At 52.9% G+C, this 22,800-nt stretch overlaps 11 protein-coding genes across 11 annotated transcripts; 4 read left to right on the top strand and 7 right to left on the bottom strand.

The window, feature by feature from the left end:
* Positions 1–487: 487 nt before the first annotated feature.
* N7498_010525 (glutamate--tRNA ligase GUS1) lies at positions 488–2,732 on the bottom strand (the record flags this gene model as incomplete). The annotated part of the gene is made up of 3 exons (XM_058457581.1): positions 488–1,973; positions 2,031–2,416; positions 2,472–2,732. 3 exons carry the CDS (start codon positions 2,730–2,732, stop codon positions 488–490), a joined length of 2,133 nt encoding a protein of 710 aa, XP_058304480.1.
* A 160-nt stretch (positions 2,733–2,892) lies between these two features.
* Positions 2,893–3,924, top strand: N7498_010524 (mitochondrial 54S ribosomal protein uL1m; the record flags this gene model as incomplete). The annotated part of the gene is made up of 3 exons (XM_058457580.1): positions 2,893–3,143; positions 3,216–3,780; positions 3,832–3,924. The coding sequence occupies 3 exons, from the start codon at positions 2,893–2,895 to the stop codon at positions 3,922–3,924; spliced, it is 909 nt and encodes a 302-aa protein (XP_058304479.1).
* A 169-nt stretch (positions 3,925–4,093) lies between these two features.
* N7498_010523 (COG2 family protein) lies at positions 4,094–5,031 on the bottom strand (the record flags this gene model as incomplete). Its single annotated transcript, XM_058457579.1, has 2 exons — positions 4,094–4,963; positions 5,017–5,031. 2 exons carry the CDS (start codon positions 5,029–5,031, stop codon positions 4,094–4,096), a joined length of 885 nt encoding a protein of 294 aa, XP_058304478.1.
* Positions 5,032–5,372: 341 nt separating this feature from the next.
* On the top strand, positions 5,373–6,605 carry N7498_010522 (uncharacterized protein; the record flags this gene model as incomplete). The annotated part of the gene is made up of 1 exon (XM_058457578.1): positions 5,373–6,605. One exon carries the CDS (start codon positions 5,373–5,375, stop codon positions 6,603–6,605), a length of 1,233 nt encoding a protein of 410 aa, XP_058304477.1.
* Positions 6,606–6,910: 305 nt separating this feature from the next.
* Positions 6,911–8,018, bottom strand: N7498_010521 (Mrp/NBP35 family ATP-binding protein; the record flags this gene model as incomplete). The annotated part of the gene is made up of 2 exons (XM_058457577.1): positions 6,911–7,825; positions 7,986–8,018. 2 exons carry the CDS (start codon positions 8,016–8,018, stop codon positions 6,911–6,913), a joined length of 948 nt encoding a protein of 315 aa, XP_058304476.1.
* A 336-nt stretch (positions 8,019–8,354) lies between these two features.
* N7498_010520 (protein phosphatase regulator SHP1) lies at positions 8,355–9,678 on the bottom strand (the record flags this gene model as incomplete). Its single annotated transcript, XM_058457576.1, has 3 exons — positions 8,355–9,084; positions 9,144–9,541; positions 9,604–9,678. The coding sequence occupies 3 exons, from the start codon at positions 9,676–9,678 to the stop codon at positions 8,355–8,357; spliced, it is 1,203 nt and encodes a 400-aa protein (XP_058304475.1).
* An 888-nt stretch (positions 9,679–10,566) lies between these two features.
* On the top strand, positions 10,567–11,035 carry N7498_010519 (TOM13-domain-containing protein; the record flags this gene model as incomplete). Its single annotated transcript, XM_058457575.1, has 2 exons — positions 10,567–10,845; positions 10,913–11,035. The coding sequence occupies 2 exons, from the start codon at positions 10,567–10,569 to the stop codon at positions 11,033–11,035; spliced, it is 402 nt and encodes a 133-aa protein (XP_058304474.1).
* A 364-nt stretch (positions 11,036–11,399) lies between these two features.
* Positions 11,400–13,038, top strand: N7498_010518 (membrane insertase OXA1; the record flags this gene model as incomplete). Its single annotated transcript, XM_058457574.1, has 3 exons — positions 11,400–11,489; positions 11,549–12,295; positions 12,349–13,038. 3 exons carry the CDS (start codon positions 11,400–11,402, stop codon positions 13,036–13,038), a joined length of 1,527 nt encoding a protein of 508 aa, XP_058304473.1.
* Positions 13,039–13,517: 479 nt separating this feature from the next.
* Positions 13,518–17,323, bottom strand: N7498_010517 (uncharacterized protein; the record flags this gene model as incomplete). The annotated part of the gene is made up of 5 exons (XM_058457573.1): positions 13,518–14,188; positions 14,272–14,872; positions 14,965–15,032; positions 16,038–16,753; positions 16,830–17,323. The coding sequence occupies 5 exons, from the start codon at positions 17,321–17,323 to the stop codon at positions 13,518–13,520; spliced, it is 2,550 nt and encodes an 849-aa protein (XP_058304472.1).
* A 766-nt stretch (positions 17,324–18,089) lies between these two features.
* N7498_010516 (adenosylmethionine decarboxylase SPE2) lies at positions 18,090–20,344 on the bottom strand (the record flags this gene model as incomplete). Its single annotated transcript, XM_058457572.1, has 3 exons — positions 20,284–20,344; positions 19,546–20,095; positions 18,090–19,492 (listed from the first exon to the last, which is right to left on the bottom strand). Exons 2-3 carry the CDS (start codon positions 19,661–19,663, stop codon positions 18,090–18,092), a joined length of 1,521 nt encoding a protein of 506 aa, XP_058304471.1. The 5' UTR covers positions 19,664–20,095; positions 20,284–20,344.
* Positions 20,345–21,185: 841 nt separating this feature from the next.
* Positions 21,186–22,629, bottom strand: N7498_010515 (TATA-binding protein-associated factor TAF6; the record flags this gene model as incomplete). Its single annotated transcript, XM_058457571.1, has 3 exons — positions 21,186–21,731; positions 21,788–22,206; positions 22,260–22,629. 3 exons carry the CDS (start codon positions 22,627–22,629, stop codon positions 21,186–21,188), a joined length of 1,335 nt encoding a protein of 444 aa, XP_058304470.1.
* Positions 22,630–22,800: the final 171 nt, after the last annotated feature.

Here is a 22,800-nt window from a genome sequence, read left to right as displayed (position 1 = left end):
TGAACCAGGTCGACTCGGTAGTCTTCGACGTCATGCTTTGAGCCTATTCCGCTGACACCCGGACATCTCGATCCGCATGGGGCCTCTCCGCTTCAGATATTCATGACTCATTGAAAGACCCCCAGCGCAAAACAAAGTTTGGGAAACAACGATGAGGAAAGGTTATACAACTCCTTGCCCAAGACACGCTGCTCGGACTGGACTGCCCATCACGTGATATAATTCAGCCCTATGCAGTTCTCCAGTCTCCACTATGTATCGTGGAGTAGAAGTGATATCAAGTAAACAGTGCCAATTGCGACAATATTGTTTAGGCCAAGCAGCACATAACAAGTAATGATTGACGGAACTATATCAGTTGCAATTTATGATTTACGCGAAGGAATGTGCCAAATGACGCACAAAATTTGTGTTTGATTCATCTAACATAGTTTTTGACATCTCGGCATTTGCGCTCAACACGCTTACACGTACCAGCGTTGCACATTTATTTGGCCTTGCCAGTAGGGATGTTGAAGAAGACCGCGGGGGCACCGGGGGCAGGAGCCCGGTCACAACGGTAGAAGCCCTTGCGGTCGAACTGGATAATGTCACCCTCTTTGAGCTGAGCAATGTTGCAGTCCGCAACGCAAGAGTCCCGGTGCTCGGTGTTGTAGTTGAGGACATCCTCCAGAACATCATCCTCGCTGAGCGAGTCCTTGGTCAGGAGGTAGTCGAAGTCAACCAGCTCGACAGGCACCAGCTCCTGGTCGGTCGACAGCCAGGTGACCTTCTTTTCGGTCTTCTTGACATCACCGGTCGGGTTCAGCTCCAGCTCAAGGTTGGTAATAACACCCGAGGCATCGGCAGAGATCTTGCGGATGAAGGCGTTGCCCCAGTTCATTAGGGTGATCTCCTCGTCCGGCTTGAAAAGCTTGGCATCGGCCTGCTCGAGAACGACGGAGCCGCTGAAAGCAACGGTCTTGTTGCCGACGGCGGCGTTCTTAGCGTGCTTGGCCTTCTGCTCGGTGTACGGGGCCGGGGCGTTGGTGATGCTGACCTTGACAATGTCCTTGTTGTCGATGGCGGTGTGGCGGGGGGCAACGGGGTCAATGTATTTTTTGTTAGTAGCCCAAATCAGAGCCCAGTCGAACAAAGTCACAGCGCGGGATGGGCCCTGCTTGAGGATGAACTCGCGGAGAGCAGGGATGGTCATGCCGCGACGACGGATGCCACGGATAGTGGGGAAGCGAGGGTCATCCCAGCCCCAGACAATGCCGGTTTCGACAAGCTTGGTGAGCTTGCGCTTAGACAGGAGGGTTCGGATGAAGTTCATGCGAGCAAAATCCCAGACCTGCACAGTGCGGAGCTTGAGGGCATCCAGCATCCACTGGTACTGGGGGTTACGGTCACGGTACTCAATGGTACGTAGGGCGTGGGTGACACCCTCCATAGAGTCGACCACAGGGCAGGCAAAGTCGTAGGTTGGGTAGATCTTCCACTTAGTACCAGTGCGGTGGTGGGGGGCGGGGTTGCAGCGGTAGATGACTGGATCACGCATGGCCTTGTTTTTGTCGTCAAATGAGATCTTAGCACGGATACACCAGCGCAGACCCTCGGGGGTGCCCTTCTTCATTTCCTCGAAACGAGCCAAGCTCTCCTCTGGGCTGAGATCACGACGTTGGCTGGGAAGACCGTCCCATCGCTGGGCAGCCATGGTTTCCTTGTCGGTATCATCGGCATAGGCATATCCGGTCTTGATCATCGTGATACAGTAGTCGTAGAGCTCATCGAAGTAGTCGCTAGTATAGGTCAGCTTGTTGGGCTTGATGCCCATAAGCGCAAGGTCCTCGACAATAGCATCCTGGAACTCCTGCTTCTCGTTCGAGGGGTTGGTGTCATCGAAACGAAGCAGCATGGTGCCGCTGTACTTCTCATGGGCAAAGTAGTCGTTGAGAAGGGCAGCCTTGGCGTGTCCAATGTGGAGGTATCCACTAAGCAAAGGGTCAGCATGAGCAATGGCAAATACGTAATCACAATAGGCAACTTACGAAGGCTCGGGAGGGAAACGGGTGACCACACCATTCTCAGTATTGCGCAGGTCAATGTCGTAGCTACCACCCTCCTTGGACTTGGCCAACTTCTTCTTCCGGTCGACGGCGTTCATAGACTCCACAGCGGACGAGGTCCAGGGGCACAACTCCTCCAGGAACCGATACCAGCGGGTCAGGTTAACCAGATTTCCCTTCTTCAGAGCAGCAACAGCAATGCGATTGCCACGGAGGGCACCCCACAGAGCAATGTCGGCAGTCGAGAGGGAGTATCCGACAACGAACGAGCGTAAGAGGAGGTGGGTGTCGAGACGCAAGAGAACGGGGTCGAGAGCCTTGAAGTCAAGGGGTGTGAAGGACTCGAGTTGAGAAATCCACTCGTTCTCCTGTGGATTCAATACATTAGTCTCGTGTGACCCATTTGATCGCGGGGTAACTTACGAGGTTGAGGTCCTTGCTAGCCAGGTAAGGGAATTGGGTACGCAGCTCCTCAATAGCCTCGATAGTACCACGGACAGAGCGGGAGCCAGTAGTGAGCTGGAGAACAGCCTTCTCGCCCTCGTCCAGAAGCGCAGAGTCCTCATAGTTGATGTCGATCACCGGAGTGGGACGGGCCTCGTTGATGGAAGTGGCAATGAGCACCACGGGCAGCAGAGCCGCATGGTTGGCACGCGTGGCCACGGTCAACGTAGACTGGGACATTTTGCACGAATTCGTGAGAAGTGTTACTCTTCAAAAGTTGGCGGGGCAGTCATTTCACTCTATCGCGATCGGCGTATCGGGACAAGGTTTTTCCGGGACAGAGCTGGCAGAAAACAATTGCAGTCAAGCGCCGAACTAATTGCTCCGTCATCGTTCAGCCATGTCGTCCTACGGCGCTGCTTTGCCCTCTGCGGCACGCGGCATTCTTTCATCATGCCGTTTGCCTCTTAGGGAGAAGTCAATGTCTCCCGCTTTTTCCGTCTTCCAGCAAATCCGAGGTGTCAAGAACAACCCGCAGGCCAAGGGCAAGGGGAAGAAGAAGGAAGCCAAGACGGAGCGGAAGGGACCCCGAGAGTTCCAGCAGAAGCATTTGAAGGATATGGAGCAGTTTGCTCTGTGTGATGCGATGCGGTATGTTTGTCTATACAGGACCCTGAAGGTCTATTAAGACCCGATCATTTTTTGACATTGTTCCCGCCGCAGCTATATCCGGGCCATGGAAGTTGGCCGCGAGCCGACAGTTTCGAAATACGAAGTGCACATTCGCATGCGGACAAGGAAAGACGGCCCTGTCATCCGAAACATGATCCGATTCCCTCACGCTGTCCAAACCGAGTCCCGAATCTGTGTTATTTGCCCTCCCGGTTCCAAGCAGGCCAAGGATGCAATTGCCGCAGGGGCTATTCTTGTCGGTGAAGATGAAGTGTTCGAGGCAGTCAAGGCGGGCAAGATCGAGTTTGACCGGTGTCTGGCTCACCCCGATAGTTTGCCGGCGCTGAACAAAGCCGCGCTAGGTCGCATTCTTGGACCTCGTGGTCTGATGCCAAGCGTGAAGACTGGTACTGTGGTGGAAGACGTCGCGTCGCGTGTCGAGGATCTCCGAGGAGGTACTGTATACCGTGAGCGCGATGCCGTCATTCGCCTTCCGATCGGTCAGATGGGATTCTCCCCGGAACAGCTCCGCGACAACCTGCGCACAACAATTGAGTCGATCAAGAAGGACGCCGCTGGACTGAACGACCGTATCAACAAGGAGATCTACGAAGTAGTGAGTATTCCAACCTTCAGAATGTTAAATTGTCTGCTAATGCGTTGCTAGGTGCTGAGCTCAACCCACGGCTCCGGCTTCAGCTTGAATGGAGAGTTCAGAACCGACAACTCCCCCGAAACCTCTGCCTTGACCGGCGTGTAAAATACCATCTGTCTTATATTCGATTGGCGTGTACAGATTATTGTTTTATTAGGAAAGGACATGGTGTATCATGGTATCATTTCTGTTCAATAGAGACTCCCGCAAACCTGAACGCCAACGCTATGCAACTCCAGCTCGCCTCCAACCTTTGTGGAATAGAAAGAGCGATCTATACCTTTAGATTCTTCAGCGCAGCGATTGCACTGACATCTTCTCCCATGAGGTCGTAGAGACGTAGGACTGCCATAGTTCTCGCGTCGCGCTTCTTCCCCGCTTGACTGGCCTGTTCCAGCGCAGTCTTCAGATCCAACAACACCGTCGACTTGATCTTGGCCACACGAGGTTGCTGTGCAAGTAAGAATGGATGTTGCTCGCCCACTCGTGTAGCAATGGATGTCAGGAATACATATTTCTGGACATGTCGCTCAAGCCGTTTCAACGAGACTGGTGTTGTCCCATCTTCCAGCTCCTCGTCATCGCTGCCCTCACTGTCACTCGAGTATATATCAGATTCGGAGTCCGATTCGTCGGATGCAGGAGCTGCCTCGGCCGGCGACGACCTATCGGCAATCATCAAACGGTGCTCCAATTCCTCAACTCGGTCCGCATAATCCAGGAGATCTTTGCCAATATCAGCGTGGGTGCGCAATTGGCGCTTCTGGTTCAATAGCAGCTCCACCTCTTGACGCCGAGCCTCAACTTTGTCGCGGATTGATTGCACATCGCGTTGGAAAGACAAGAGACCAACTTTTACACCTTCGACCTTCTCCTCGCCTCCTCGAAGCGCAGTCCCCAGTGATAGAAAGTCCTGATAGTTCTCGTTGACGAGGTCCAGCAGCTCCTTGTTTAAATATTGCTCCAGTCCCCGAAGCTCCTGTCTCAAGTCCTCGAGACTCTGGTGTCGATTAGTCAGGGTCGATAGAAAGGTGGCGGGATCGAAGTCGGGGGCGAGAAAGGATGTTCGAGCTAGCGGTTTGGGGAAAGGAAGGTCAGAGGAGTCCTCGTCGAAGTCGGAGGCTGACTCGTCGGAGTCGCCAAACTATAATTGAATTAGCGAAACGCATTAGAAAGTCAAATAGCGCAATGACATACATTGAATCGATTCATGGCGCGGCCGAATCAACGGAGGGAGTGAAGGAGAGACGAGTGGTGGAGCTTGACCCCAAACGTGTCGAGTCTTGGCATTTGTTTGGCAACTATGTACTACTTACTTTCCACGCAACTTGACTTCTAACTTCCCGACCTCGCTCCTGCGCCTCTCCTCTTCTGTCCGTCCGCTCAGACACTGCCAGCACATACTAGACAACGCATCTAGGGCGCATGTACCCTTCGACTTGAATGCCTCTTTGAGTACTCGGTTGCGCCCCGCATACTCTTGAAACGTGACGAGCGGGGTTTCTGCTGCTCTGCGCTGTCCTGCATTTACTCGAAGTGGTCCGCATTGGAGAATGGACCCAGACTCTCTGTCCGCGTGTCGTGACAGTAACCGGCTGTCCTCGTCCTTCGGCAGACAAGGATGGCCCCGACAGTCTCCGTCCTATGCGTCTCCAGCGGGTGATGCAGGCCCCTCACACCACGCCACCTGGCGGCTGTACGAGTCAACTGTAGATGAGCCGGATAGAACAACCCGTGTATCGGGCCCGTGCCAAATGAACGGAGACTCAAGACCTTCATCCCGAAGAGACGGACTCGTTAATCTTCTTCCTGAACGGACTCACACTACACCATCCCAGCCAGTACTGGTCAGATCGTATTCTGGCAATGCCGAAGCTACGACAGTCAAGCCGTCGCCCATGTCTCCGCGCCGCCTCTTTCCATTCTCCGGCTCCAAGAGCTCGGTTCCCCCCTGTCCCTCGGATCCGCCGCCCCCGTCGGACAAGGATTTCAGTATTGAAAGCATACTGCAGGCCATCGAGCCCGATATACAGGGGACCTTGGATTCGATTGCCGAGATCTGCGGACGAAGCAAGCTGAGTCTCGCCAATGAATATGGCAGCCATATTGCGCCGCTCGGAGAGATTCGCGCTTCTGCAAGCGGCTTGGTGCCTGTCGAAGAGGCTAGCCAGAGTGACGAACGAAGTGCCGACGAGGGTGTAGTTATATTTGATGATGACCCTGGCCTGGTAGAACCTGGCCGTGATATGCACCCGTTCTCCTTCTATCGGTACCTGGAGAATCTTCGCCAGGCCGCGTCGACGTTGGAACGCAACGGTGCGACGGGCTCGGTCTCATCAGCGCACCCCAATGCTTCATCATCCGCTACTGTGGCCGCTTACATGAATGCACCGGAGTTGGACGTTGCCCCCTTGCCGGCTTCTCGAGAGTTTGTCTCGAGACCAAAGAACACTGGTCGGAATCTTCTGGCGAAGAACAATACCTCTGGCCTAGAAGATCACTCTTCTCCAGATATTTTCACCCCAGCCGTTGTTTCCGAGGTTCGTCTTGATGCCCAGGCTGGTGGGAGAAATGCAGACACTCACCCATCTGTTCTATCGATGGATCCCTACGAGTCTTCTGGTAATCGAGCGCCAGAGATAGTTCGCTCTCTCATTAGCTGGCTGAGATGGACTGCGCGAGTCGCTGGACCGGAGTCTCACCCTGCTTTGCAGTCAGCGGAGGGCCGACTACGAGCGATGCTGGAACCCTCCGTCCAGGACGGATTCTCCCCGCAATCTGTTTGACCGTATTTTGGATGCACGTTGGCAGTTGTGCACCCTGTAACGATTTACAATGACTGACGATGATGACGATGATTTTGATGTATAATGAACCCCAATTACGAGCCTCACTTAACTGATGATATTCGTGCAGTTTGGGGTCTGCAATTTATCGAACGTTTCTTGCAAATTTGAAATGTATTTTGATTGTCTCGTAGAAACCAGCGAAGTGGTATAAACAAGCAACGCCTTAATAAATGCTCAATGCAATGCAATCAGCCCCCCATGATCGCTGGATATAATATCGACAACCCTTTCCAAAGCCATTCTTAGGACGCCCCAGCCGTGCTCTCCGCACCCCCAAGTAAAGTCTTCGCAAATTCCTCGAATCGCGCATACGACCAGCCCTCCTTGTACTTTTCCACAAGTGGCCTCAAATCCGGCTCCGCAGGAGCTTCAGGCTGCTCGTCCTTGTCCTCATCCTCGTCGTCACTCTCCTCGACTTTGCCTTCAACCAGCTCTCCAAACTTGACATCCACTGGCACCTTGCCCAAAAATGGAATCCCCAACTGCTGCGCCATGACTTCGCCTCCACCACTCGAGAAGAGGTTACTAACCTCGCCACAGCACGGACAAGCATACCCGGACATGTTCTCAATGACCCCAAGCACTGGGATACTCGTCTTGACACAGAAATTCGCCTCCTTGCGCACATCTGAGGTAGCGACAGCCTGCGGCGTCGTCACAAGCACCGCACCCGTAAGACGGGGCACATTGCGCTGCGCCGCAGTCGCAGCATCTGCAGTAGAGAGTGTGAGAAGCTGCTCCGCTAACGCGATATGCTCGTCACTCGTGCCGGGCGGGGTATCAATGAGCAGGTAATCGGTCGCTCCCCACGAAACATCGGACAAAAACTGTCGAATCATGGCTGTCTTCTTAGGTCCGCGCCAGATGACGGCGTCGCCGCGGTCGCGGAGGAGGAAGCCTAGAGACATGCAACGGAGGGAGCCGCGCGGGGGTGTAGATGAATCGGATTGTGCGGGCACGGCATCATGGACTGGGACTGGCAGCCAGCCATTTGGAGATTGGGTGATCTTTGCGTCTTCGAGGCCGACGAGGCGCGGGATTGAGGGGCCTGTTAGGTCTATGTCGAGGATTCCGACAGATTTGCCTTGCAGGGAGAGTGCGAGGGCCAGTTGGAGGGTAACAGAGGATTTTCCTACGCCTCCTTTGCCGGAAAGCACCTGCGACGAGGGTTTATTAGCGTTCGTTTAGTAGAATGACCCAACTGGTAGCTGTTTCGATGTTGCGCACACTCGTCGCCTTCGTTATCGATAAGCCGCGAGGGGCAATTTCTGCGGCGCTGTGTATACAGGCGCATTATGGTTTCCAGAAAGGACTTACTAGGACAATATTCTTCACTCCGTCTAGAGGCATCTCTGCGGGTCCGATCTGTGTAAAGTCGAAGTGTAGAAACGATGGCGGCCGTCAAGAGTGAGGAGGGCCGATGTTCGGATGCTTATCAATCGGGCTCTGACTAAAACGCGGGTTGCGGATGAAGGCTTCTACAATGCAGTACAAGTTGGGAGTTGGGGTTTTGGAATAATCCTTTTTGAAATAATCCTTGTTGACATACATCGCTAGTCTGCCTAGAAGACATGATGACGCCAATATCCATGATCGGTCATAATTGGTCCATAGGAGTCTATTTGCCCTGGACACTCACTTTTGTTTGAGCCATAGTGAGGAAGGATAATTAGGTGGCGGGGGATTTTATGTCCATTTCTGGACGACAACACCTCCACGCTTGAATTCAGGAAGCTCTTCGAGGGCCTGGTCCTTGTCCTTAAGCTCCTTGCTGGGGAAGGTCGTCATCAGCACCCATGGACGGTCTCGGCCATCCGGAGTTGCAGCGGAAACGAATGCATAGACTTCGCCGATGGTGGCAGTTGTGTTGAAGCGAGAGGTCAGTCGGGTACCATCACCCAGACGGATCTGAAGAGTGACGGTCGGCTGTGATTCATCCACCTTGTGCGTCGGCTTCCAATCGCTAGTAGTAGTGGGTGCGGGAGTGGCGGATGAGGATGTAGACGCCTGGCTCTGAACGCCAGGTGTCGGGCTGCCGAGACGTTGGCCGGCACCCGCGAAGGGCTTGTACTTGGGCTTTGGCTTCGTGTATTTTTCCTCGTGCTGCTTCAGCTCCACGTCCACTTCCTGTCCCGCCTCGACGTTCATAATCGCAAGAGGGGCACGTCCTTGGCGGATGCCTTCGAGAATCTCGGCGTTGCGGGGGTCATCCGTGCGGTACAGTTCGCCTTCATCCACCGAAAAGCCATCCGTCCAGAAGTGGAGGGTCCGTTGAACACGCTGAGGGCGCTGCGGCGCCGATCCGGTGGGGTCTTCGATCACCCGGCTCGGGGCATCGTCACCACCCAAGGTGCGGGCAGCTCCGGTGAAGTGCGAGGGTCGCGACTGGGGCTCATCTGAAGGTGGGGGCTGTGCTCTGTTCATAGATATTAGGATCAGCACACTACAAAACAGCGGGTATTTCCCGGAACTTACCTTCGGGCCTTCTCAAGAATCTTCTTCTTCAGATCATCCGGGTTTTGCACGGCCAAGCCTGACTTCTCTCCACCAGCGAAAAAGTCCTGGTCCACCGAGCCGTCGCTGTCTGAGGAATCATGCTCATGTCCTCCGGCAAAATCGCCCAATGTTGCAAACTTCTTCTTCGGCGCGGCGCGTTTCGTAGAGGATGTAGACTCAGGTGCGGCGGAAGAGGAGGATGGAACAGGATCTCCGCCTAGAGTACGGCCAACCGAAGCTGCTCCAGAAGATCCTTCGGCTCCAGCTTGCCTACCACCACCAGTATTCATGCCCTGCAGAGCTTCATCTTGCTCCGTAAAGAACTCGGTCACCGCAGCTTCCATATCCCATTGGTTTGCTGCGAGGTACTCTTGAGCCTACAGAAATAACAGGAAAAGGTCAGCGGCGTGTCAGGAAAGGAAAGTCACACGAAGCTTACCTCCGCGGGTTGAGTGCCTGTCATAGCACAGAACTGAGACACGACCTCGTCGTGCTCTGCCGGGTTGTGTTCCATAATTGAGCTCGGCAGTCGAGTGCTGGGGAACGGGGGATGCGGAAGAAAGTATATAAACTTTCGGAGAAGAAAGAAAAGTTGATTGTGAGGTGCGCGAGGTAACAAAATGCTTAGATGTAGGAGTACAGCAAGATGAAATGGACGAGACAAATCAACATCGCGGCAGATACGTCACTCGCCATTGGTCAGCCGGAGGATAGGATCTTCCGCTCCAGCAACACCTCAGGCGGAATTCGATCTATAACCGACTGTACTTCAGCATCTGATGCCTCGGGGCCATAATCCTTTACTTCCCTACTGACATACGATAAACCGTACATAATAAAAGTATTCTGATTAGTGCGAGAATGATGTACAATGCGCATCCGTCTTTTTAGCTTGTTCGGGAAACTTCCTGAAGGTTACTCAATCCACGCCGTCTAGGAAGCTATTTTTTTGAAAGGTTCCTGCAAAGCCTAGTCTGCACAAAGGAGAATTCTATAATTCAAAGCAGCTCATATTGTAAGTATCATCTACTGGTGATGGTGAATGTACAGTCCCCACCTTGAGCCCGGTGTGAATAGCGGACATTAAGAAGGCAATATAGGTTACTTCTAGAACATTAATATGCTGGTTCAACACATTTGAAGAAGCGCTCGGAAAGTCGTTTAGAAAGAAAATTATCAAGATACGAACCCTACGTTGTGACTTGGGTAACTTAGACTTCAACCACCTTTAAAGTACGGGTCGATATGCTGACATAATAAGAGTACCCACCTGCACTCGCCAGCGAGGAGCGCAGTTTGTTGACTGCTTGCTCGATTTTGTCCGCTCCCAATCCAGAGAACCCCTGGTCATATACGATCTTGCCGTCTCCGTTGGCACTCAAGACTCCAATTCTTGTCCCCGATGGCCTCCGATGCGGCCGGCTCACAAGTCGACCTCTACGACTCGGCCATGACAGTCCCCTCCGACTCGGAAAACTACTCGGCGAACAACGAGATGTCCTCCTCTCCTTCTTCTACCTCTAGCTCGCCCATGATTCTCTACCAGCCCCCGACTATCTGGGGACTCCTCCGCGGGGCAGCTATCAACCTGTTCCTCCCGTTCGTGAACGGCTTGATGCTTGGATTCGGTGAACTGTTTGCCCATGAAGCGGCTTTCCGCCTGGGATGGTCGAACACCAAGGTGCGCTACAAATCCATGCAAATCGATAATTCACCCGCTCCTGTTACTGACTATTTCTTTGTACTAGATTTTCCCGATGTACCGTCGGTCACATCCTGTGGGCCCAGGAGTGGACATTCGAGAGCTCCCCTCCGAGCGGAGACGGGCAACCTCCGCAGCTGGTATCAACGACACAGCGTCCCTGGAGTAAACAGTGGATGGTTATTCTATAATCCGGTCCAAACCCACAGGATTCTCCTCGAAAAAAGAAGGCCTGCATGGGCGCGGGAAACAAAATCAGTACATGTTTGATTGAAGTGATACCTTTGGTCCACACCTGGAAGAAGAGACTGTACATAGACTGCTCAGAGGGCGCCTGGCGAACTGGGATTTACTTTTCACAATGTTACTAGAAATATCGACATCGATCTATCTTATTCAATTCGATCCAGTTCCAGGTCAACTGTAGACGCGGGTGTTTACCCGCGACACTCCGCTCGGCAGAAAAAAGTCTCTCCGATTGCTGGAGACTCGACTCGCAGCTCTCACCCACTCCATCACTCAATTCAACCACCATGATTGGAGCTGCTGGCTTGAAAGGGCCTGGTGTGGCTGCTGCCATTATGCGGCAACGGCTTGCTGCGATTCCTCGATCTACGCGATCGGTTCGTTGTTCCTGGATACTCCGGGGTATCGGAAGTTGAAGTTGACTGGTTTCGCGCAGATATCAACCTTTCGGCCGCAGCGCCCTCGGGTCCCCGGCCAAGGCCAATTGACTTTGGCATCTTCTGGGGTCACCTGGCATAAAACATCTCTTGCTGTTGGCCCGGCCGCGATTCGTTTCAAGTCCTCCATGCCCGAACCGGCACCCTCTCCCGTTCCCGAGACGACCACCCCAAGCGAGTTCGTTGAAGCGACTGACCTGTCCGATTTTGACCTCTCGACGATTCCCGAAAGAATCGGATATCTGAAAGAACTTGGGCTGGACTACGGCTGGGGTTCATCCTCGGTAGCCCAATATTTCATTGAACACTTTCACGTCTGGGGAGGGATGCCATGGTGGGCTGGCATCGTCGCCACTGGTCTATTGTTCCGCGGTGTTCTCCTTCCCTTCGCGCTCATGGCTTCCGATCAAGCTGCCAGATCTCACAACGCTAAGCCTTTGACCACTCCGCTCCGAGAAGAGATGATGCGCCACTTGCAACAAGGCAATCAACTCGCAGGCCAGCAGAAGAGGGCCGAGCTTAGCGAAATTCACCGGGCACATGGCATTCAGGTGTGGAAGACACTCGTTCCCCTCCTCCAAATTCCGCTTGGTTTCGGAATTTTCAGAGCCACTCGCGGCATGACCAGCCTACCTTTGCCAGCCTTCATGAATGAGTCCTTCTTTTGGATCAAAGATCTGACTGTGGCCGATCCGATTTACATCCTTCCCATGATCACTTCTTTTGCTATGTACCTGACGTTCAAGGTTCGTTGCTTTCTGTATCTCTCCTCAGCGCCAATTGCTAATTATGATCACAGAAAGGTGGCGAGTCCGGCATGATGGACTTCATGAAGGGTCCGGGTCAAATGATCCTCTATGTCTTGCCAGGAATGTCTTTCCTTTTCATGGCGTTCCAGCCAGCGGCCTTGCAACTTTATTTCGCGTCCACCGGTGTCTTCGCCTTTTTTCAATCCACTATCATGCACAACCCCTGGGTCCGCGACCTCTTCCGCATGACCATGCCCATCGGTGGCTCATCAGCGCCCACACTTGACCGGACACAAAGTGCAGGCGTAGCGCGACTTCAAATGCGGATAGCAGAGGAAAAGCGCCGTGCGGCCGAAATCAAGAAACAGCCCCAGGAAGAGGCGCCTCCGGCATCCATCACGAAGGTTAGCTCCATTGATCAGTGGATCCAAGGTAAAAAGAAGGGTTTCAGCCAGTGGTCAGAAGATGCCTCGAAGTCAATGAACAAAGTACTAGGCAAATCTACTACGAATGCCGATGGCACGCCTGTTGCGGGGCCGCGTCTCTCTGACGCGGAGCACAGGAAGGCGGAAGAATACGAGAAGGAGAGAAAGTCGGCGGATGCCTTTGCTCGTGAAGAGCGTAACCACGCCCGTCGTCAAGCCCATATGCAGGCACTTGCGGCTGAGCGGGAGAAGGCTAAGGCTTCCTGGCAGAAGCAGCAGGAGGCCGCAGTCAATAACCGGCGGCGACGGAAGTGATCTTACTTGATGTGTATAACCTGTACAATATGGCGCTGTACTTTGCATTCTGATTTGATGTATTTTTGGATTAGACTTCAATTCAACCATACTCTCCTATAATTACGGCACTTCTATCCGTTTAACAATCCAACGTTGGCCAATCTTAAGCTTTTTGTAGCTCTGTTTGTCTATATTTTGAGTACATCGTAACGTTAGACCTTCACTGGCGAGAGTGTCCGGTAAGTAAGAAAGGATGTACATCCAATTTCAATTTCTCTACATGTTTCAATATAAACACGGTATTCAAGTGAAGTCTAAGATTGAAGTCGAATGTATTCACAGCATCTATATAAGCTACAAGATCCCAAGCCGAACGCCGAATATATTTCCATAGCGCCTCAAGAGCAACCCAAAAGTACCATAGGACCTTCCAAGGTTCCAAGGTGGGAAGCCAAATGCGAACAGATGCAAAGAAAAAAGAAAAAAGAAAGGAGAAATCAAGAAGTCTGCATGGGAACAGACACATTAAGCAGCGGCAAATCCGCCTGATCGTCCTCGACAAAAACAGCCCGCTCTAATTTCTGTGTCATGCGAGCACAGAATGGATCCACATGTGCAGTCCAAGCTGCCGCAACCGCATAGACCATTCCAATCCAGACAGGGATACTGATAGCAACAACCCACGGCGGACGAAGCGGCAGCCACTCTCGCTTGTCGTCAGTTAACGCCTCGGGTCCTTCCCAAGGCTGGCCACTGATTCCATACAGCATCCAGACGAGAATAACTCGTAGCATGGTGCCGTGAACTAGATAGACAGCGAAACTCTGTTTGCCCAGCCAGAGCAGAACCGAGTTTGCGAGAAATTCCTTGGTTGATGGGGAGAGGTAAATCGCTAGGATGATCAGGTCGATTCCAAGTGCTGTGTAGCGTTTACCGATGTCGGTTTCTGGTGGGAAGATGTGTTGTGCTAGGTCGAACATGGACTTGGACCAGCCCATCCATTCGGGATTTTCGCCTGGGTACGAGGCGACTAGGAGGCCGATTATCGCTAGAGGTACGGTAATCATTCTGCGGCCGTAGGTGTGGGTTTTGATCCAGTTTTTGAGGGTCGTGGAGTGGGAGAGTTCACTCAGAAGCATTCCGTAGACAGCTTGCATTTGGAACGTTTCTGGTCACTGGTTAGTATTCCATTGCTTCCACTTCCGCCCAATTATAGTACGTCCTCGGAATGAATAGGAAGTTAGTACTCACCTGCATTCTTCGCAGGATCCTGATAGAAGTATACGATCATGCCAATATAAACAGCCACTCGATACTGGAACTTCATGAACATGGTCGCAACAAGCAGAATATACACCAACATGGCCGCCTTCAGCAGTGGCAAAAGAGCCCATTGGTGGTCATCGTACGCCATATAGCCCGTCGTCCAAGTAGACAAGAAATTCTGCCCTAAGCGTATGATCTCTTTCCAGAGAGAATCTTCTAGTTCAGGAGCAGCATATCGACACCACCAGCAACTAGAGCGGTTGGCAACGACAAAGCCACCGAATTGCGCAAGAACCCATGAAATAATCAAAGCAATCGTGGCGGGGAATATCAATCGCGGCGGTCTGCGAAACGCGCTTGTAGCGATAGTCGTGAAAGACGCGGCTGTATCTCCAGCTCGAGATTGTTTAAGAGGCTTTATAGCGGAGACGTAGCCCGTGAGGAAGGCAAATATGGTAACGCCAATACGGCCTTGCCAAGGGATGCGGAGGATAGGCCACTGTAGGACTCGCGGTGCTGCGTTTGCATCATCGCAAGGCGAAAAAAAGTTTATAATCCCAGGCGCGGGCGAGATGAGTGAGTACGACTAAAAACGAGGCGATTCCTCGAAGACCCTACATGAGAGGAAGCCCATGGTCAGTTGAAGAAAGTCTTGAATGGAGCTGGTGGTATTCATACATCAATCCACTTGACGCTTTTCCTTGGATCGCCTCTCTCCAAAGCACCACCCTGACTCCATGGCAAGACTGCGGGGATAGTTTCCCTCAAACGAGTGTAAAAGGGCATCGGTTTAGCGAAAGCCATTGTTTATATCAAAAGGACGGCCCGGTTCAAATATCAAACCGCATGAGGGCCACCGAATCCGCCCAAGAGGTCGAATTGGATAGGAGAAAGAAGAAGCATACGCCACACAGAAGATGAAAGGAAAGGAAGGAAAGAGATCATCCCACGAGGGCTAGGGCATGCATCTCTCCATCCACGCGTATGAGACCTGCCAAGAAAAAAGGGGGCACGCGACTCCTTCACGGAGATGCTCGTCGAGAGTGATAAGAGAACGAGCTGAAGAATACGAGCGTATGGAATGATCCAATGGCGCGATCGAGACGGGCCCACGCCGTCGAACCCAAGGCCCAGAGGAGGCGAATACGCTGGCCATCGAGGGCAGGAGGCGGGTACTGTCGATCATGACGACGGATCGAGAAAGTATACACAGCCTTGGTATTTGGTATGCCAGGAGGAGAAAAGCGTCATACGTTGCGAATGAGGAGGGGGTTGGTCCCTTGCAGCGGCCGGGAAGCAGAGTCCCTGCAGGGCACGGCGTGAAGATCTGTTTATCTTCATCTTTCCAAGATACTACACTCAAATCCTGCTTGAATCCCATGGTCGTATGCAACTATCATCGAATACACAAGTGAAATCAGGTCCGTGGCAAGGAATGGCCTCCTAGATTGGGTAACCCAAAACAGATCCTCCGGAATGCAGGTTTGAAATTAGGGCTCGTTTATATGCGCACGAGTCCTCTTCAGCGTAAAGATCCGCATGAGTTGCCACTTATCATCTAATTCCAGCAAATTCAGAGATGGTATCGATCTTTTTATGTCCCGCAAATCCCTAGGTATAGAACAGAAATAACCCAGCAGCTATGTATGATGATTCGACGAAACCATGAACCGGACTTCCCACGTATAAGGTTCCAAAAAGCCAGGCCCAGCCAAAACGCCCATGCAGTAGAAAAGAAACGGTTCATTAACGGAACAGTCTGCGGCCACCAACACTGCCCGAATTCCATGTGACTGAACCCTTGACTCCCAAATTGTCCAGGCTCATCCCCGAGAAACCGACACCTCCACCTTCACCGTCGCGTTTCGAGCGTCGCAATGCTTCACGCAAGTGTGCAGGTAGAAGTTGACCCCTGTGGGGATTGGGTGGTGGTCGGAATTCGCGGTGCGGGCGCAAAGGCGCCGAGAACTGACCCTGTTGTTGCAATGACGGAGAGCGAGAGATGTGCTTGCCAGGAGCGGATGATGATGTAGAGTTGGGGTTGTGGGCCGGAGTGGAGGAGGGCCTGGCTTGGTCTGTGTCAGGCTCTTTCTTGACGCCATTGTCGACGCCTGGAACGGGAGTTCCAGATGGTGTAGGTGTTGCTGTGTTGGATTGTGTAGTCGCAGCTCCAGCCTGCGCTTTGGCCTGCGCTTTCTTCTCGGCAGCCTCCTGTTCGGCTTCGAACTCGGCCCGCGCAGCTTGATCGTGTGCCGCGGCCCATTCCGCCTGCACCGTTCGGGCCTTTTCCACCATCTCACCCGCGAAGACTTTGGTGAATCCGTTGACCGTAGTGACGACGCTGGCGGGAACTGATTGTGAGAGGGCGTGGTTAACGATTCGACGAAGCGATTCCTTGCGCAGCTTTGCACGCTTGAACAAGTCATATCGCTCAGATTGCATGGGATTAAACGCATCAACCAGAATTCTGAAATCATGAACCACTCGTTAGCTTCAAATCCACATCACAATAGCGAGAAATAGCTATAAAAAGCGGAACATACGCCAGGTTCTTCTTTTCAGCCTCTGTATCAGTTGTGCCTTCTTCACGGCCCAGAAGCTCGCCCTCATCGTCGTCGTCATCCTCATCACCATAATCGCCGCCGCCGCCGCCGCCGCCGCCCATACCTCCTCGTACTGAGCCCTCGGCGTCAGCGGATCCTAGCCGCGCATCTCCTGCTCTGGAACTGAGAGCATCCTCGCGTTCGCGTTCGCGCTCTTTCTCTGCCTTGCTCTTTCGTCCGCGCTTCTTCCCGCGCGCTGCTCCGGCAAAGATACCATCTGCACTTGTTCCGCCCAAACTTCCAGTGTAACTGCCCGTCACGCTGCCCGCGTCGCTGGCGGCGCCGAAACTACGTTCTGCTTCGAGTGTCGGAAATGATGTCTGGCGCAGGGGGTGCATGCGCGCCTTTTTGCCAACAGGTAGTGATGCTGTTGACGAGAGGGAGGGTCGTTTGAGAGGGTTGGCAGGGGATTGGTATGGCGGTGGTGACGACATTTTGAAAGGCTGTCAAGAGAATTGAGTGTGTCCAGAATGCGTTCGTTGGGTCGCAAGAGGGAGTGGGGGACGAAACACAGCAGGTAAAGACGAAACTGATAGGGTTGGTCCAATCTGGTGAGGTGCTGTGGACTCGATGAGCTTCGCCAGAGCTGTGGATGCGATGATTTGAGAGGCGCAAAGCGACCTCCAAGTGAAGCCGGAGAGTTCCAGAGAAAAAAGCAGAGTTCCGTCACCGAAAGTGGATTGATTTCGCCAATTCCACACGATTAGTTGCCTGACACAGCTGTAGGTTTCGTCGCGCGATAGGCGATTTGATGTCGGAGCCGCGATGTCGAGATCACGCAGACCGCCTTCCCTTTTGAGACGCCGTAGTGAACGTTAAATGAACACACATCAGTAGAACAGGATAGAAGGACCCTTTCTTTGTACAGCTATTTACGTGATTTACGGGTATCGTGGCTATGTTTTATGCATGCAGGACGATGATTGTATGATAAAAATTCAATTATGGATAACGAATGGATAAATCACAAAAATAGAAACCCGAAAAGTAATCGCTGATATGATCCAGCTGAAACGTCAAATGAACGGAGCGCTCAGAGCATAGGATATGCAATGCTGCGTATTATGTAAAGACCGGAAAATCAACAATGGACATGAATCTCGAAACGGTGCGGAATGGAGGACAGACTGTGCAGCACGCCAAATGAAATAGGCGCAGTAGCAGAAGGAGGGGAAAGGTCGGAAGAGAAGAAAAGCATTGTCAGTTTCTGAGCACCTCAATAGAAGCAGTGCGCTCAGAACTTCTCCCCAATCCGGGGTGCCCCCCTGTCCAGTCGTTGCGCTCATAGTAGCGGAACACAAGATCGTAACCGTTCAGATCATGGACGATACGGTCAATGCGGCGGTAGCCCTCAACGTGCTCCATCTTAGGGCTGTGGCGCATGGCCTGGCGCTGGTGTGCCTCGTGGAAGCTGTTGGTATCAGCCTCGTCGAGGTTAGGCTTGGTCTCGAACAGAGTGATGCTGAAACGGCCCGGCTTGAAGATGTCGACGACTTGCTGAATGATGTCGGAAGTAGTCTTGCCATTCTGCGAGTGCGGAACATTGGTCTCGAAGGAGGCATACGAGCAGTGAGGCTCCGGCGTGACGTGCACGGTGAAGTAATGGGTCGGAGCCTTGCTATCCGGAGATGGAACCACACCGTTGGCGGAGAAGCCGCAGGGGGTGAAGAGGTATGCATCGATACGAGCGTCCGGGAACTTGCTCTTCGGGTAGACGTCCGACAGACCGCACGACTCGGAGACAACACTTCCGAGGGCGTGGCCTTCGGTAGTCAGCTCCGTAGGCAACGTAAAATCGCCCTGGACCTCAGGATCTTCCAGATCAGAGCCGTTGCTAAAGACATCGACATGCTCAATGCCCTCGTCCTTGTCAAAGTTGCGGTAGCGCTTGTCGGCCACGGCGGTGGCGTTGTCAAGATAGAACTGCTTGGCATTCTCCTCTTCCAGATCGGTCATCAGAACCTCCAGAGTCTCATCGTACTCATCACAATCGGCAATTGGAGCGGGCTTGGGGAAGCTGAGAACCTTGGTCTCGGTCTCGGTGAAGTTGGCTTCCTCCTGAGGGCTCGCCGGAGGAGTGAGCAAAGTGTTGGGCTCAGTCAGGTACAAGTACCAATGCTCTCCGTTCATCTTGCCAATCATGTAGGCACTGCCGTTGAGGAACAGCTTGTCCATGTTTCGAACCTCATCGCGCCAGCTGCGGTGAGGGCCACGCTGGCGGTCAGGGAACAAAAAGTTCTTGCGGCTGTAGAAGACCCGGTAGGGGGCCGCTGCCACAGTGATACCCCGAGACGGCGGAGCCGTAGCGCGAGGGAAGCCAGCAAACAGAGCGGCAATCTCCAAGATGCGCGGGAGACCAGACAGCAGAGTCGTAGTTCCACAAGTCTTCAAAATGAGCTTGTGCGGCCAGACGAACATGCTGGACTCGGACAACAGGTACGCGTCTACGTCATCAGACGAGACGATCGAAAGCACTTGGCAGTTGACGAGGTCCAGCATATCCTTCCAGATTTCACTCGGCACATTCTTCAGACCCTCCGGGCCTGCGGCGCCAAGCTCGGTGGCAGATGGCGCAAACCACACCTCGAGCAGCTTCTCAGGGCCTGATTTTGGGAGTTAGCATTGCCAAAAAAAAAAAAGCTTTTGGTTTACCAACCTTCAAAGGCATTGCTGGAGTCGAGATCCTGAGTAGCATCGTAGTTGATAGTCAGTGACGTACCACCGAACGACGACGGGGACGCGGTGTAGTTCTTGGGAATGCCGACGTGAACCATTTCCGTAGATTGTAGCAGCCGAAGCTAATGACTTTGCGCTGAACGGGGTTGAAAAGTTGTGTGTGAGGTCGGACCGCCCTAGGTACCGTTTGATGAAGACAAAAAGGCTTTAGAAGCACTGTCTACTTACCCAGACGAACAAGGGGGCAGTGCCCGTCTGAGAAGAGAAGGCCCTTAGGACAAAGTGTAGCTGGACAGACCAGGCAGGTGTAAAATCCCAAACAACCGAAGGGCTGCTAAGGAGGGAGGAAGGCGAAGGAGAGGAAAAAGCTGCGACAAGGAATGTTGACGTTCAGTCCGGTACCCTCGTGCTGGAAGATACCGATACTGGTCAAAGTATCGGGTCTAGCAGACGAGAGTATCTGCTTGTTGAAAAGGATATGGGAAAAAGTTGGAGATGGAAACGACTTGCGGGAGTCGTGCTATCGAGGCCTGATGAGAAGTTCAATTAGTACAAATTTGGTAGAAGCGAGAACCCCACAGTGTAAACAGAAATCCAAGTTAAAAAATGGAGCACGAGACTTCATTCCAGAGCAATTGCTCTCAAACAAGGCCATGTGGGTAATTTCTGCTCGGAGTCGCCAGATGAGGGGTAATGACGAAAAAAAAAAAACACCTACTTTGCTGGCTTGGACAGAAATCGCAGAAGATCCTTCGGGCTCATGAAAGATATGGAAGGATTTCGGCTTAGAAGAGCACAGTGTCGCGCGAGGCCACAGTCGTGAACATCAGCGAGGCAAAAGACGAAAGACTCTGTCTCTCAAGGCTGATGAGTCCGAGAATTGATTGCTCGGGATGTAGGAGAGACAGAAGGTGCTCTCTTAAAGTGGTTCTTTGGTTAATGCACAGCCGTAGACGTCGTGGTCGTTTTGAAGACCTCAACTGGAGGAGTGACAGCTGTAAAATGTTGGCCGTAAAGCTCAGTTCGGTTGGTAATGCGCGATTTTGTCTGTGGGCCCGAGCTCGTGGGGCGGCAACGGATCAAAATTTGTCTGACATCAGGAAACGAGAGCCGTTAGTTTGTGTGCCCTACGCCACAGGCGCAGAATTGATGCCAAATCTGCAGGGTTACACACCAGGGTGACAAGAGAGCAGAGACACGCAGTTCAGACCGTCAAAGACGATACCTCGAATATGGTGTGGTGAGAAAGCACCGCAATCGGTCGAGACTCTTGGAAACGCACGCGAGCGGTGAATCACGGCAAAATAGACTTCCCGCGTCCCTGACGGAAATAGGTAAGCGATCTATACAAATGCTTGGAGCCATCCTCCCTTTAATTAGTTTGATACGATCACGAGAATTTATAACGAGGTGGTCTAGGAAGATATCTTATAAAAAAAAAAACAGAGAGTAAGGTGTGTGAGCTTGGTAGATTCGAAGTCTGAAAAGTGCTGGAAATCTCAATGGCACGTGTAAACAGCCTCCCCTAACGCCCGATAATAACGCCGTATCCGATGGGAAGGACTAGAGAACCACTTTCCCTATCCACTGTGTTTTGACATGGTACACAAAAAGAACTACTTATGCCTCAAGCACCACGTGGGCCAGCTCCACCTCGTTGGCCTCGGCGATCCTGCTAGCAATAAGGTCTCCAACCTTCTCCGTCAAACGTGCGCGGAGGTCTTCAGTAACGGTAGCAGGGTGACCGTTGGTTAAAGACGCCTGGCTGTCACGAAGCGATGCCAGAACGCCGACAAGAGCGTTCAGCACGCGCTCAGCTGCAGGCCGACGAGCAGCGTCCTCAATACCATCGCTGAGTAGCCTGGAGTAGTCGGCGAGGTTGGGAATAATCAGAACGCGAACCACCTCGGCACCGCCCACGGCCTGTAACCCAATCACAGCGCCATAATGAGCGCCGAAAGGCTTGGAAGGGTCGAGGAAGCTCTTGAGACATGACCGCACCAGGCGGGGCTTAAGCATATGAGAAGATTGGGAGTATTTCTTTGAGATGAGTCCAAGTAGTGAAGCAGCGAGGTCTCGTAGAGCAAATTGTTCAGCCAAGTCAGCGGCTCCGCCGAGTTGGCGGCCGATCAGACAGGTCAAGATAGACGGGACGAGAGAAGCGATCTAATGCCGTCAGTTGCCTGAAATCAAGTGGAAAGAATAAATAAAGGGGAACTCACATAGGGGTCAACGTAAAGGGATGGGTTTTGCACCAAGGCCTCGGCCATGTGCATCACTTGGGTCAGAACAAAGATGTCCTTGAGGCTATGTGTGACCTTTTCGGCAATAAACTGCACAAAGTACGGTACCAGCTGGTGCAGACCAGGGTCTTCGCGCAGACTAGCATAACCGGAGGTCCGGTAGTCTTCACTTGTCTCATCCAAGAAAGCACTGCAGACCTTCTCGAAGTACAACTGGAGCTCCTTGGAGAGAACGTGCTTCACCAACGGTTTCACCGCCACGTCACCGGTACCACTCATCGCCTGGAGGGTCTGGTTGGCATTGGGACCCTTGGATACCAACTCGAGGTTGCGCGAGTCTGCAGCAGTAGGGTTCTGAGGAATGGACGGCTGGACGCCTTCCACGGCGAGCCAATGGCCTATGAGGGGTGTCAGTGAGCTTCAGGGCAGGCTACAGGTTAAATTTACTCACCAGTAAACGAAACCTCTCGAGGAACCTTGGGCAACGGAGCGTTGATGAGCTTCTCGAAATCCACTTCCTCGTCCTCGACGTAAAAGAGCGGCTGTCCAGGACCGAGTGACGCTTCGCCGAACCGCAGCGGGCGGAGGGACTCGTAGCCATATAGTGGTTCCACATCAAGGGTTCGTAAAGCTTGAGAGATATCCTGGGTTGTGAGGAGTGTCCGTTTTCCGTGGCGCATCGCTTTGAGCGCCTCTTCCAGCACCTGCGCGACACGGTACTCAACGTCGCGTGCGAGATTCTCGGTGACATCGTGGTTCAGGTTAGTGATGCCGACCGACTCCGCAACGTCCCGGATATTGTCCGGGTTCCAGACGGACATGGTGATGGGGTATGGAGCAGGATCGTAATGCGGATGGGACGATCGGAATTATCGAGATGGTCGAAGTCCAGAGTGATGGGTCTGGAAACAGCGCGCGAAAGGGTGATGGGCGGAATCCGTGACAGAACTAGAGTCGCATGCTGAGAAACTCTCGTGCCGGGTCAAGTGAGG

Source organism: Penicillium cinerascens (genome assembly GCF_028974065.1).
Source record: "Penicillium cinerascens strain IBT 15544 chromosome Unknown scaffold_4_segment0_segment1, whole genome shotgun sequence".
Classification (NCBI taxonomy): Eukaryota; Fungi; Ascomycota; class Eurotiomycetes; order Eurotiales; family Aspergillaceae; genus Penicillium; species Penicillium cinerascens.
The sequence above is the reverse complement of the archived record's forward strand: the minus strand, read 5'-3'. Positions and strand labels throughout refer to the sequence as shown.